The sequence below is a fragment of the Drosophila pseudoobscura genome, chromosome X (assembly GCF_009870125.1).
Source record: "Drosophila pseudoobscura strain MV-25-SWS-2005 chromosome X, UCI_Dpse_MV25, whole genome shotgun sequence".
In the NCBI taxonomy this organism is placed as follows: Eukaryota; Metazoa; Arthropoda; class Insecta; order Diptera; family Drosophilidae; genus Drosophila; species Drosophila pseudoobscura.
The window spans coordinates 27,319,857-27,335,930 of NC_046683.1; the positions used below are offsets into that span (position 1 = coordinate 27,319,857).

The 16,074-nt window shown below is 41.0% G+C and overlaps 1 protein-coding gene across 5 annotated transcripts in view; it reads right to left on the reverse strand.

Moving 5' to 3' along the window:
* Positions 1 to 7,373: 7,373 nt before the first annotated feature.
* The window catches only part of shi (dynamin-1 shibire), a 103,720-nt gene continuing 95,019 nt past the window's right edge, over positions 7,374 to 16,074 (reverse strand). For 4 of the 5 annotated variants that reach the window (XM_033383337.1, XM_033383332.1, XM_033383324.1 and 1 more), the window contains one exon: positions 7,374 to 7,647. In XM_033383337.1, the coding sequence (XP_033239228.1) occupies positions 7,591 to 7,647 (57 nt within the window). In that variant the 3' untranslated portion in view covers positions 7,374 to 7,590. Of the gene's footprint in view, positions 7,648 to 7,745; positions 7,910 to 16,074 lie in introns of all 5 variants that reach the window. The other variant, XR_004470116.1, reaches the window with a different exon arrangement.

A 16,074-nucleotide genomic window follows, 5' to 3' on the forward strand; every position in this document is an offset into this window, starting at 1 on the left:
GGCAGAGGCGCCAGATTATCCTCGTCCTAAATGAGGAATCAATAGATCTCCTCGCAAAGTCGGACGGTGTAGTGGATTATGGCTATAAGAAGGTCACCATATCCACGTACAAGTCCGATCGCAAGGGCAGGCAAGCGGAGGTCGAGCCAGACCCGGAGCTGCCGGAGATCCCGAAAGAGGGGGCCTCGTACGAGGAGGATAACCCGGCGTCGGATGCGGCGTCCTTGATGTCGGACGACATCCTGGACGACTACGCGTTCGACGAGAGCGACCTAGCCAGAGGTCTCAGCCATATCATTGTCGGGGAGGAGCCGGAGTCCCCTGACAGCGATCCAGAAGTAACAATGGTGGAGGCGAGCCTCAGGAATGTCGTTGACGCTCCTGCAGATAAACCTCCACCATTGTAAGGCAGCATGCGCTGCTCTACTGCTCCACCTGGCCAAGGGTGGAGCCGACATAGTACTCATTCAGGAGCCCTGGATCCTCGGAAACAGGGTCTCCGGTCTTAGTACTTCTGATTACAAGCTATATGTAGCTGAAACCACAGGTAAAACTCGTACCTGCATTCTTGCAAAAAGAGAGTTGCACTTATTTTTGCTCCCAAATTTCAGCAATGAAGACCACACCGCAGTGAGCCTCGTAGGCCAGGAGCGCTCACTGAGGATCTGCTCCGCATACATGGGGCATGAACAACCAGACCCCCCTCCACACGCGCCTCTCCGGGCTCTAATCGCAGACTGCTCGGCCAAGGACATCGGCCTAATTGTGGGGTGTGATGCCAATGCACATCACTGTCAGTGGGGAAGCACTGACACAAACGAAAGGGGTGAGTACCTTTTCAGTTACTTACTGACCACACAGATGGTCTTATTAAACCGGGGTAGTGATCCCACCTTTATCATTAAAAACCGCAAGGAGGTCCTGGACCTCACGCTTGCCTCTCATGAGATACAGCGTAACATTGTATCCTGGAGGGTCCTGGAAGAGCACTCCTTCTCGGACCACAGGTACGTGGAAACTGTCTTCTCCTTCTCAGTGCCGAAGCCAGTCCGATTCCGGAACATCAGGCGGACAAACTGGACTCGGTATTCTGACTACCTCTGTCGTGTTCTCCCTGAGCCCCCATCTGAGGAGGAGTTCTCCACGGAGGCCACGACTCGTCTTCTTAAGATCTTTACCGACGCCTGCAATAAGGCGCTCGACAAAGCATGCCCCTCTGGCAAGAACAGAGGCCGGAAGAAACCTGAATGGTGGAATCCGAAACTGGGTGAACTCCGGAAAGCCTCCCGGAGACTCTTCAATAAAGCTAAGGCTGAAAACGTTGAGCAAAACTGGGCCGAGTACAAAGCCAGTCTGTCAACCTACAACAAAGAACTTAGAAAAGCCAAACGCGCCTCCTGGCGTAAGTTCTGCAGCGAAATCGAGAGTAACTCAGAAGCCTCACGCTTGCGCAGAGTTCTCTCGAAGACAACACCCACCCTGGGCTACTTGAAGAACACCGACCAGTCGTGGACTACGTCCAGCGAGGAGTCGCTAAATCTTCTCCTAAATACCCACTTCCCTGGCTGCATGAAAACAGACCCAACTACCTCGCGCCTCCTTCCGTCGCTTCAAATGCCATCCTGAGACTGCTAAGCCAGGAGAACATTTCCTGGGCGATCAGAAGTTTTAAACCCTACAAGTCCGCGGGGCCAGACGGCATTTTCCCTGCCCAACTGATTCACGCGGGACACAAAGCCATTAACTGGCTCAAAATAATCTACGAGGGAATCTTCTCCCACGGGTGCATTCCTGACACCTGGCTTCAGACCAAAGTCGTATTCATACCCAAGGCAGGCAAGCCCTCGCACACTGCCCCAAAAGATTTCAGACCCATAAGTCTATCGTCTTTTCTTCTAAAGGCGATGGAGCGGCTCCTGGGGCTGCATCTAACGGCGTGCATTCCGTCCAGTCTGATCTCAGACTCCCAGCATGCCTATCGGAAGGGAAGATCCACCGAAACGGCCCTACACTCGATCACATCGATCATCGAAGCGTCCCTTAATTTTAAGGAGTACACCCTAGTAGCCTTCCTCGACATAGAAGGCGCCTTTAACAACATCCTTCCGACCGCCATCACGGGTGCACTGACGGATCTGGGCGTTGACTCCAGGACGGTGAGCTTGATCGATCAGATGCTACAATGCAGGACGGTTGAGGCATCACTGGGGACGTCAACGTGTACCAGATTTGTCAGCAGAGGCACACCGCAGGGCGGAGTCCTCTCGCCCCTCCTATGGAACGTGGCAGTGAACACACTGCTGCGGGAGATAGAGGGGGGTGGCTGCCGCGTGGTGGCGTACGCGGACGACGTTGCCATAGCATTCTCCGGAAAATTTCCGCAGACGTTGTGTGAGTGCATGACAAGTACTCTCACGAAAATGTGGAAATGGGCAGACAAATGCGGATTAGGCGTCAACCGGCACTGATTCTCCCAAGACTATGTGGCGAAACGCTAGTCTTCAGCAACAACGCGAAGTATCTTGGCCTAATCCTATATAGAAAGCTCGATTGGAAATTGAGCATAGAGGATAGAGTAAAGAAGGCCACTGTGGCCCTCTATACTTGCAGGAAAGCCATCGGACTAAAATGGGGAATGACCCCCTATATAGTTCGGTGGCTCTACACCGCCATCATACGACCAATCATGCTCTATGCAGTGGTGGTATGGTGGCCAGCCTTGGACAAAAGGACAGGCCTCAATAAACTCAGCAGAGTTCAACGCATGGCAGAGCTATGCATAACTGGCGGGCTACGCACTACTCCAGGGGAAGCCCTGGATACTGTGCTGGACCTCCTCCCTGTGGATCTCATGGGAAAGAAGGTGGCACCACTTTCCGCCCTCCGAATGAGAGAAGCCAGACTGTGGAAAGCATCCGCGGTTGGGCACTCGGGAATCCTGATGAGACTTCCGCAATTACCAGAGAGGACAGATTACTGTATCCCCAGTGATCACCTCTCGACGCCCTTCCAGGTATCAATCCCATCTAGGGAGGACTGGGAGATGGGCGAACCAGGGCCTGCTAATGCGGTCCACTTCTACACTGATGGCTCAAAGCTAGACGGCCGCGTAGGAGGCGGAGTCTACTGCAGCGAGCTGAACATCAGTCATTGCTTCAGGCTCCCGGATCACTGTAGTGTGTTCCAAGCGGAGGTTGAAGCCATCAAGGAGGCCATTTCGATCGTCTCCAAACTACTCCTAGATACGCACTTAGTGTGCGTCTTCTCGGACAGCCAAGCAGCTATCAAAGCTCTAGGCTCAATATCGTCGAACTCAGCGACTGTAAATGACTGCCGCAGGTCTCTGCACGAGATCGCAGAGCAGTTAGATCTCTTCCTTATATGGGTCCCCGGCCACAGGGACATCGAGGGGAATGACGCCGCCGACGAGCTAGCCAGGCAGGGTACTACGATTCCTCTCCTATCGGAGAGGGAGCAAGTAGCGATGCCTTTGGCTACGTGCAGGCTCCTAACGCACGAATTGTTCGAGCAAAATGCCAATAGGAGATGGCAGCAAACCGTTTCCTGTAAAGTCTCAAGATTGATATGGCCATATCGATCGAAGAAGCGCTCAGCAGAGCTGTATAAACTCAGCAGAGCACAGTGCTCTGCAGTTACTAGAGCCATTACGGGACACTGGCAGATCGGCACTCACGCCTCTAGACTGTCAATCCCTCATAACGACTTCTGCAGGAGTTGTCGCGACGAGGAGGAGGAGGAATCGGTCCCCCACTTCTTCTGCCACTGCCCAGCCCTTGGAAATCGTCGTCTTCGTATTCTCGGGGCCGCTTTCCTCACGGACATTTCGGACCTATCCGTAATCAAACCAGGGACCTTGTCCAAATACATCCAAGCCACCGGATGGGACTGCCCTTAACCTGCAGTAGTATGCTCTCACGGTTCGGGCAACGCGAAGGGGCACATGCCCATGCGGCAACACAACGGACCTGTCTATAGGTCCAAGTGAGCTTGGGGGCGGGAGGCTCTTATCCCCCCCCCCTCTCGGCTACCGCTTTAACCTAACCTAACCTTGCCCCGCCCACTTCCTTCCAAAGGGCGAATATCTGTGGCATCCACAATTTTAAAGATACGAGAAAACAAAAAACGCAGAATCGTAGAGAATGACCATATCTTTTAGACTGCAGAATCTGAACTGGATCGTATTACTATCATAGCCAGCATCAAGAAAACAATTTCATTTTTTCTCGCCCTGTCTCTCTCTAACACACACGTAGCATAGGCGGCTTTGCTTAGAGTAAAACATTAGCGCCTAGATCTCAGAGACTATAAAAGCTAGAGCAACCAAATTTGGTATCCACACTCCTAATATATCGGACCGAGACGAGTTTGTTTCAAAATTTAGCCAAAGGAAACAAATCAATTTGCAGTGGCTACGCAGCGCGTGACGTCACGCTCAGACTCATTTTCTGTCTCTTCGCACGCACTCTTTTTCGTGTCGTTTAATATTAGCGGCGTCTGCCGGAGGAGAGCCATACTGACTTAGTATCGGGTATAACTGTAGAGTTGCGGTGTCCGCAGCAACTCACAACGTTCCCCCTCGTTTGGAATTTGCTTTGTGCACTTGAATGTTTTTATGTGTGGATTTTGTCGATAGATTTGCGTTTGCTGTTGTTTAGCTGCTGGCGCGTCTTTACTTGACGAAGTCTAGACTGGCACTGATGATTAAGATTATAATCTTACTAATGTTCACCGTCCTACAGTCTGCCGGAAAGAATATAGAGATAGACCAGGCAACCCAATTTAATAACGTAATCCAAGTTCAATATTTAGTCGAGAAATTGCAACGTGAATTCAACGGCATAAAAAAAGCCAAAATAAACAAGAGGCCTTTTAAACGCAGTAGGCACAATTTATAAATATCTATTTGGAACGATAAAAGATGATGAAGTCGATCTAGGGAAAGGGAAAATAGACAATCTGGCTAGCCACAGTGTTCAAGCTAACGAATTAAACTTCAAGCAGTAAATTCTGGCAATAAATTAAACAAGGATAATGATAGAAATAAGCAATTCGAAATACTCATATATTTAACCTTCAACATATTACTGAGTACATAGAGGATATTGAATCCAAAATTATTAAGGCAGGATTACCTGAAACACATCGATTCAGAGAAATTATTAAATATCAAAACATCTACCTGGTTGAAATCAGACACTAACGAAATACTAATATTTTCCAACATCCCACGACAGATCAGAAATATTCCTATACTTAATATTGACCCATAACCAGATGAAGACAATAACATTCTCACTGACCTAACGCAAAAGAATTATTACGTTCTAGAAAACGAGGTATATGAGAAAGAATCAAAAACGAAAAATAAATGACGAATGTATATTAGGAATAGTCAAACAAATAGCAAAAAAATGTCCATACACCAAAACACACCAAAACTTTGAAATAAGTTTCATAGAACCCAATATATTGTTAACTTAGAAATTACCAAAAACCATATTAAACCAAGAATGCCTAAACCAAGAAATAAAAGTAGAAGGCAACGCATTAATAAAAATACATAAATGCAGTGTTCAATTAAATAAATTCTTAATATCTAACGCAATACCAGAATTTGCACAAAGCATATACATAAACAATAACGTAACAAAAATTAAACCATTGTCTTATTTGCAACCCAAAGAAATCGTAATAGAAAATACGCGATTAAACAATGTATTACATGTAAGCGCAATACTGCTATTTGTCATAATCATAATAGGATTAAGTTACAAATTGTTTAATCTAAGTAAAAGCAATAAGCCTAAGCCCGACTCACACATAGAAACATCTTAAGACGAAGACGGAGAATCCCCAGCGTGCACAATTTGAGATGCACCTGAACTATATCCAAGGATAATCGACTGAGGACAGGCTTAAATCTAACGATGGGGGAGTGACATATCTATGGTCCATGCTCCGCATACCCTTATCTACCCTGCACCCACATACTATAAACAATCCAACACCCTCAGCCTCGAATCCCATAAACAATCCCACGCTCGAAGTGGACCACTTGTAGCCGATAGCCGGCAATGTAAAAAAACACAGCCGCCTTTCCCACATACCGATCGAGGCACATACAGCCGCCTTTCCCACACATCGATCGAGTCACGTACTGCATCACCGAAGCCGAAGCCGAAGCCAACGCCTCCGAATCCCAATCCGAGCATCGTAATATAAATAGTCTACATCTAAGTAGGCAGTTCAGTTCTGTTCAAGACAAACGTCAATCGCGACACTGTCGGAGAATTCACCCAAGTTAATTCCGTTTAACACATTCGACCTTAGTCATCGTCGGGGAAGCTAACTAACAATTGTACGCTAAGTTAAAGTAAATAAATAAATCTTTTTAAAAACTTAAACTCGAGTGTCGCATTTGTTTTTCACTGAATGTGATTTAGCGTTGGATATAACATCCCAGTGACACCAATAGCCCATGAACGGAGAAATTGCCGCCAATATTATATTAATCCATATATGCGGTAAAGAAATAGCATCAAGTAATTTTGTCTTCATTATTGAATTTTTCTACCCGGCTTGTTTGTTTGCTTCCCTCCATTTTTGTTGCGCCTGCATGTTCGCTACATGAATACGAATGACGGAGTTGAAGTTGGCTGTTTTTAGCCCTGTCAGTTCGGTGCATAACCTACCAGACAAATACTTTAAAATAATATAAATATCAATCAAGATAATATGCATGAGCTCCTATTGAAGATTAATCATTTCAGGAAAAAACCATTCGTCTTATTATTTTAGGACTGTGGTAATACGTGTACGTGGTGTATACGTGTAGATTTATAGTTCAAAAGAATGGTTTTAAATTGGATCCAACGAATAAGTAGGGCGAGAACGAGATCGATTTCCATGCCTTGAAGCAAAATGTGTACTGCAACTGAAAAAAAATGTACCCGAATATGTTGGGCCGCTCGTTCGCTCTAGCTGTGTTCGCTCGTTTTTTAATCAAAAGTTTTAAAAATTTGATTACAATTTAATAACGGGTAAAAAAACGAACCAACGAACTGAACTTTGTCGTCTGATTCGGATTTAGCGGCCCAAAATATTGGGTAGCAATTTCATTTGTTCCTTCAAGCTATAAAACTGATCCAAACTGATTCAGATTATGCTAAATCTGCTAGATGCGGTAGTTCTAAATTATTTTTACCTTTTTTAGTATATTTAAAATTGGATGGCGCAGACTCTCAATTTACCGGACATGATTCTGTGGGCCTGTGTTAGTGCTAAAATATTAAAAAGGTTCAAATATTAGCAGCAAGTACCTTTTATTTTTATAAGAATTTACAAGCCATGAAAAAAGTGTATCCTATTTAATGAGGATACGATACTTCAGACTATTGAATATACATATAAATTTACACAATTTCGAACTACGCAATGGCTCAGTTTATACATATCATACTCAGTATTTTTGAGACCTGTAAAAATACTTGTAAGCAATAATACAATGTGGAGGAGGAATTCAAGTGCGATTCCTTTTAGTCGTCTCGGTATTGCCGACCGTTGGTGCTGCTACCATAGTAGGATGGTCGATCTGGAAGTTTTGGTGGCACATTTATGACAGGACGGCTGTGAAAGGTAAAAAAAAGGTTACTAAAAGTTCGGCAAAAATTACATTAGAATTGATTTTTTAAATACAAGAACCGCTGTACCAAAATTCAACTCACCAGGTGGACAGCATTATTGTGCTTATATTTGTTTTAATTTAAAAAAACACAATATTGTCAAGTAAAATTTAAATTTTAGAGGAAACAGAATCTGTAGCCATTTTATCTTTACTCTCTGATAAAGTTGATGGTGAGATCTTTAGTAGGTGAGGAAATCAACTATCCTACCGTTATTTAAAAAAAAAAACGATTTTGGTTATCAATGCAGCAGTATAGTAGTTTTAGAGTGAAATTCAGTTTTTACTCTTTTAACATATGTATATTTAATATATTTATTTGTAACACTTTTTTCTTTTATTTTTTATACTAAATATTCAACACATCTAATTTTATATGTTTTTTTATATATAAATAAAGGCGTATATACTTTCTTTAATAAACATTAACTGAAGTTAATTTCTTATCCTTCTTATATGTGTACATGTGGAAATATGTATGGGCAAATCCAAACTACATTGAATCTCAAATTGAAGATATCCAAAAAAGGTAATGCACTTTACCATTGTAATAGTTAATGGTTTCAATACAGTTTTTGTTGTATCCAATTTTTGTTCTACTTTTAAACATTTTTAATGTTATTTTGTACATAAAATAAACATGTGTATATTTCAAATATTTAAATGTTTACATACAAAATTACCAAAATACCAATTACCAATACGAAGTACCGTCATTTTTGAGTATTTTATGAAAGGTTTTCCGATTAAATAGAAAAAACATAAACTAGGGCAATATCCATGTTTAAAAAAATACAAACATTTTGATTTTTCCTATGTACACATTTGGCAACATGCAAGTACAATATCAACAACTAAGTACTTGTTGAGAAATGTGTAAAAAGATTACCATTTTTATAGGTACGAAAATATTTGTCGTATCTGTTCTTTCTAAAATTTGGTTATTACTTTTTAAATTCATCTTTTTTTGCTTGATTGATATGTTTTACAGAACTCTTTTTACCAAATAAAGTGATAAAAGCTTATGCGATATTTTACACAAATTGGTTTGCTTGCCTATCAAAATTATTCACTGAGCAAATAATCATGTTACAGGGTCTTTCAAAAGCTATGTTTAAACCTTGACTGTTAAAAATTATGATTTTGTATTTCTGCAACAGGTAAAGTTTAACTATAAACCATTACAGCCATCAAAAAGTGTCCAAATTGTTAAAATTTAGTTTTAATAAAAGTCAATTTGTCTTACTGTCTCTTGTTGATTTTCTTCTGGACGACTCTTATGGAACATAGAACGGACTGAATGAAATGTGGTTCTAATAAAGTTATTTAATAGGAATAACTCCCATAGTTGAGTTCGGGGTTGCTTTGCAACGAATAACGGAATGTTTTGTCATGTGTGAGACGTCGCTACAGAAAAATTGATTCCCTGCATTGACAGTGAAAGAAAACTAATCCAAACCCAACTCTACCACTAAGAATTAGCTAAAATCACTGTAAAATAAACGAGGGGGAAGTTTGTGAGCTGCTGCTGCGACCGCAACTCTACATTTATACCCGATACATTGTCAATATGGCTACATTGAGCGACAAAGATTGCGTGCGGGAGAGACAGTAAACGTGTCTGAACATGTCTTTTGTGTTCTGCTATGTGTGATCCGATGTGATCTAGATTCAGCAATCTGGTAGATATAGTCGTTTTCTATGATTGTGCGTTTTTAATTTTCTGGTGTCTTCAAAATTGTGGATGCCACAGATTTTCGTTCTTTGTAGGAGCGGAAGGGTGTGGTGCGTAATTTAGAAATTCATATCTAATAGTGAGATCTAACAGGAGTGTGGACACCAAATTTGGTTGCTATAGCTCTTATAGTCTCTAAGATCTAGGCGCTCACTTTTAGCGATAGGCAAAGCCGACCATGAAACGTGTGTGTTAGAGAGAGACAGAGCGAGAGAAAATGAAATTGTTTTCTTCATTCTGATAACAATAATAATACGATCTGGTTCAGATTCCGCCGTCTAGAAGATATAGTTATGCTCTACGATTTTACGTTTTTCGTATCTTTAAAATTGTGACACAGATTTTCGAACATTGCGGGGGCAGAAGCGGGCGAGGCGGAGTTTTGAAATACAACAGTGACGTACCACAGAAGTCTGGATACAAAATGTCGTTGCTCTAGCTCTTATAGTCTTTGAGCACTAGGCGATCATAGGGACGGACAGACGGACTTTGCAACGACGGACGGACAGACAGGGCTCTATCGACTCGGTTGTTGATGCTGATAAAGAATATATATACTTTACGGGGTGGGAAACGCTTCCTTCTGGAAGTGTAACATCCATTCTCACCACAAATCTAATATACCCCTATGCTCATTTTGCGTATCGGGTATAAAAATATTATCATTATGAGGGTCAGACAGCACTCAACTAAATTATTGGATCGATTGCTAAAATAAGATTTCCGACATGCTCAATCATTTCCTAAAGGAAGAAATACAAATTCTCTCCAACCGGCTGAAGAAAACGCGCCGTACAATACGTGATCATCTAAAATATACAATTTTAAACGAATCAAGGTTCGCCAGCTCCTAATCAACAGCTTTACTATCAAAACGCCGTCCCAATAAATAATGATGAACACCATCAAACATGGCAAAGATGCTGTCAGTAAATGTGACTGCAAAGGCAGAATATATAGCAGCTTAATAGATGCACTACGTAAATTAGAAAGATACCTTGCGGTGACAGAAGCATTGAATTTGTAGCGAAATTAACTCGTAAACAATAATATTTAATAGCAGGTTATTGACTGACAGATGTTATTATTGGAGTGATACCGAAAAATAATGGAGTAGATGATGATCTCCATGCCTATACTGGTCGATTATGATGGATGATCTTCATCTTCATAAACAATTTCATATTACCTTCTCAGGGTTAGAATGTTAGAAACACGGAAACTTACACTCTGTTAAGTAAGAGTATGCACGGTTGAATTTAAACACAAATGTATTTAACAAAAAACATTGTTTTTGCAATTATCTCAATAGGTTTTCAGGTTGCGCCTCTAAATCAGTAAAGATTTGGAACTTTTCAGTGGGAATCGAGTTTGACGACACCATTTGTTGTTCGTACAACTAATCAAAACTATGCTTTAAAAAGCGTTCCCATAGCCATTGAGCCAAGTTATTTAAAGTCATCGACACCAGTTCACCAGCACAACTTTATCAGGGATTAGTGATGGATATTTTACGATTGTGCTGTTGAACGCATAGGATTAGTGATTATGATACATGAATTTAGCTCAATACTTCGGTTTTACGAAGAATAATTCCAAATTGACGCAACTGTGTTTTGGTCCGAGTCGCGAAGCCTGGCGTCCGGTCCACTAGCACTAGAAAACATGATACATGACACGTGATACATTCTACATTGTGCTGGTGTACGTGCACAGTTTCAGTAGTCTTATATCGATAAACCCAGTGAAAAAAAAGTTATTTTGATTTTCCAATGCATTTGTGATCAGATAGGCAGGACCTTGGGTACCTTTGAATAATGACAAAGAAATACATCGCACATATTTTACATTATTTCCAATTTTAAGAAAAAAGGGAAAGAGGAGATATTCTCTGCAACCTCTTTGAAAAAATCAGATTTATCTTTTATTATTCATACAGTTTTTGCGGTAACTGCTCTTACCTCAAAAGCTGCAGAAAAAAATTTTTGAAATGGTAAAACTTTTTGTAGCACTTTTGGAGCTCAGAAGTTGTATTTTCAAAACAAGTCATCGGCCTTTTTTTTATTGCTGGGAACAATAAAGCTTTTGGAAGCTGTGTGAGATCTCGGATTGTCTAAGTAAAGTACAACCACATGACCAATTGTTGTTGAGCATTTTCAGAAAGAACAAGCGACTATTTGGTTTGAAATGCTACCTAGTGACGACTTTTGCGGCATTAGACTCGCGTTAAAATACCCATACCGTCGATTGAACAAAAAAAAAACAAAATTTTATGCAATATTCGATATGTTGTTACGTTTTTACAGTTCGTATTCCGGATTGAGAATGGAGATAGAGATTTACTCTCTATTTAAACAGGAAAACCTTTTAAAGCGATTTATGTGTTGTTCCAAATAGCTTCGAGTCAAGACCGACTATTTTCAATATATCCGGCAATACAACAATAGTCAGCCTACTTAATACAGTGCCGCTCAACTGAATAGGTTCAACAATTTTCAAAAGTCAAACCGCTATATCTTTTTAACCAACTTACCGATTTATATGAAATATATATAAATATATATATATATATGAATTTTTTGCATAAATTGATTCATTATTAATACAGCAAGAAAGTTTGTGGTTTCCAGAACACGTTTTTAAAGGCTATTTATTAATTTTTCAAAAACAACAAAAAATTACTATTTTTTTTAGCTAAGATATTAAAGATATTAAAAAAGATATAGCGGTTTGATTTTTAAAAATTGTTGAACCTATTCAGTTGAGCGGCACTGTATCTATTCGTTACACTGCCCTCCGCCTAATCTTGTTCGTCCTGAACAAGTTCCAAGTCTCTTCCATGGTAAGGTGCTAGTCTCTCGAGATGTATCGCTTTTAATTTTTGCTCTTCGGTTGTCTTTTTCTTTTGAATCATTAATTCCAAATTTGTTAGTAGCTTCGGTGATAATCCTTTCTTCCTTTGTTGATTATAAAACAGCAAAAAGTCGCCATTGCAAAAAACCCTTTATTGTCGGCCTCATCTCGAAAAGCTCAAAGATGTGATTCATTTCGCCCTTCTGTTCCTGGAGCACCTCCAGCCCCGTGTACAGCTCTATATTAGTTTCGGATATAGTGGCATTCAGGTCGTTGATCTTTTGTGTTTCTTTTAGGGCCATTTTTTCTTTGTGCTGGAGGGTATCGGCTTTGCTGGTCAGTTCTTTTTGGCTGCTGGTCATCTGATGTGAAGGTTACTCGACGAGGATCGTTCTGCCTGCGGCTCGGATTTGAGCTGCTCTGAAATTTGCTGGAGACTTCCACCAACTGGGAGGACTGCCTTCAGATTCTGCATAATCCTTGTTAATCTTCTCCAGTGCTACATTTGCGCCTTCCAGCTGTCTGTTCTTCGAATCCACTTCCGCCTGGCTGGAGACGAGAGCTGCCGCAGTTTTCCTTGTCTGGACATACAGATCAGCGATCTGCTCCTCCAGCTTGGCCAGCTTGGTCTGTTCTTCAAATCCACTTCCGCCTGGCTGGAGACGAGAGCTGCCGCAGTTTTCCTTGTCTGGACATACAGATCAGCGATCTGCTCCTCCAGCTTGGCCACTGCCTATTTCCCGTTGGCAGCACTCAAGTTCGGATAAATTTTGTTCTTGCTTATGCTTCTCCTGATTCGCCAATTGCCTAACTTCAGACAGCTGATGCTCCACTTTCTGCATCTGCTGTTCGTGCTTCTTCATCGCCTCCTTCGTTTGATTGAGCTCATCAAGTCGCTGCTGAAGCTGAACGTCTCTAGGCTCGGAGGTCTCTAGTATCAACTTTTTGATATACCCTTGTTCCTGTGATGATTTCTGCTCCATGGACCAGGATCCCGGTCTTTTTTGCCAATATCGAAATATCTCCATATGACCCTTTTGGTTGTAAATGAAGCATCTTCCCTTGATTATTCCTAGTAATTGGGCTCTTGTCGGTCGATTACCATTATTTACTTCAGCTCGTACAATATGCAATTTTGGGGATGTGATATTTGACAGGTCAGTGCTTGACTGACCGCTTCCTCATACGTTTTCTCTGCATCAAAACCATTGCGCGGAGTTCCTTCCAGAAAGTCGGTTGGGGTATCATTGTAAGTCAGGTGTGAGAGTCGTTCTATGTCTGTCGAACTCTTGAAGCGACTCTCCGTAACTTCCCTGCCCTTCAGTTCCAAGCTATGAACTTCTCGCATGTGGTCACCGAATTGTCGAATTCCTTTATCAAGACTCTGATCTCTTCATCCAGACGCTTAACTGCTTCTGAGGTTTCCTGGAGTTTCTTGTCAACGCTGTCCCATTTCTCTTCCATCTGCTTTGTCATAGCTTCTAATTTCTGTGATTGAGCTTCACCTTGATTCTTCACTTGATCCTTCTCCTGCAGCATCATCTGTTGTTGTAGGTCACCTTGACCCTTCATCTGCAGCATCATCTGTTTTGGTTGGTCACCTTGACCCTGCATTGCCTCGTCTTAATTCTTCATCTGTAACATCATCTGTTGCTGTTGCAATATCATTTGTTGCAACATCGCCATCATTTGGCCATTGTCTGCCACCGGCTGCTTCTCCTCCACTGTCGACCTGGACCCTTGCTCATCCAAGAACTCATAATCCTCGAAATTGAGGCCTGCTTTCTCCATTGCAGATTTTAACCGTAGCTGAGGTTCGGCTTTCAAACCACTTGTCGATAAACCCCGCTCAGCTAATTCCTTCTTCAACTGTTCAACTTTTAGCTCTCCATATTCGTATATCCATTCGTTACAATATACTCTGTCCCTATAATGCCCAAAGATTTCTGTACCTCATGGAATGTCGCATGGCGTTCTAAATAGCCAATCGTCCACAGCAACAATTTGTCTTAGTACAACAACCGTTTTTAAACGACCTCAAGTGATTAATCCTTATTGAATTCATTGTACAGTGGCAATGCATGGAGCTTTATCAATATAAGGTAAACCAAGCTGATCTAAGCATTCTTAGCTTATAAATCAACATCCCTCGTATTTTATACGTAAACGGCTGAATCGGTAACGAACTTAATATAAAGCCACATGCTCTCTCTGTCTTTTTGATATCGCGAAATTGTAACACTCAGATATCGCAAGAGTCTGGATACAAAATCTGGTTTCACTAGCTTTTTTAGTTGCCGAGATTTAGGCTCTCATCAAGATGGACGAGCGGATAGACACACATGGCTTAACATTAACTCGGCTGTTGATGTTGATCAATAATATATACCCGGTTACTGTTAGTATTATAGCACTCCTGAACGGCTAGACCGAATTGGATATTTTTTTAAACAGAGTTCGTAAGGGTGTAAATGTAAAAACTCAAGGGAATAGCCACGAGTCGAAAATAAAGTAAAGTCACTCATAGCTCAGAGTTGTTCAGAACAATACATAAATAAATACACTCGCAGAAAAAAAAATTTGGGTGGAAGGATCGAGAAGACGCACAGTGGGGCAGGGCATTAGCTCATTATAGCTTTCTAAATTAATAACTTCTGAATTTTATTTTTAACTTAATTAGATTTTTCAAAAATGAAAAAAAGACAATTCTCTTAAAATGTATCTACTAGTTGTATTCTCCATTCTTCATATATACGGAATGGTCATGTATGAACGTCTTTACAATAACCTAAAACCGTCCTCTGAAAGGTATCTCGAGATGCTAGGGCGCCAGCCATGGAGGCGATTCAGAACTTGTTGGGAAGGAATATTGTTAAGTGCTGCTACGAGTTCAATTACAAGGCTAAACTAGATCTCTCGCCAACACTGCCTGCCTTTCCTATTAAGTTTTTATATTATGGCTTCTTAACTTCATAGTTAGTTGGACTGATTTCTGCGGAAATACGATCAACAAATAATGATAGAGATGACAGACTAATACAAGAGATGAGACCCTAGTGATTTAGTTTTCAATAAATTATATTTGATTTTATTTAATTACTACATTATTGACGATCAATTAAAAAGAAAACGACGGAAAAAATTGTTTTTTTTATTCGGAAAATAGTTAGCGGCCTCGAAACGAAGAGCCTCACGTCACTTTCACGTAGCTAATGTGTCATAGCAATTAGTATGAAATACTAGTTCTTGTCCGATTTAACTTGAGCCAGGTCTCAAGTTTGCTCCTACATCGTCATCCTTTCAAATAAAGAATGTGAATCAGCCAAGTGTCTTAAATAAAAACTGTCGCTTGGATAAAAAAACACATTTTTTTTACGTTTATTTTTGTAAAACGTAAAAAATTATCTTTAAAGTATTAGTAATTTTGTATGTTTCAAACTTTTGTATTTTTATTTTGAATTAGTCTGTAAGTGGAAACAGGTGCTATATTCGTTAATACACATATGTAAATAAATGATTAAATACTGAACAAAATTTTCTTTTAAACACATATCATTCTATCGATCGTATCATTCTTTAAGAGTCACTATTTTGTCTCCTAAATTTATAAATACACACGTAGTCTGTACGTAGTACGTACGGGAACAGAAAAACTGTATAATCGAAGAATTACATGTGGAATCAATTTGTGGTAGGAACAATGTAGCAAAATTTCGAGAAAAAAAGGAAAAAAGTATCCTAAACCCAGTATCACAAAATAAATAAAGATCGTATGAAAGTGTTT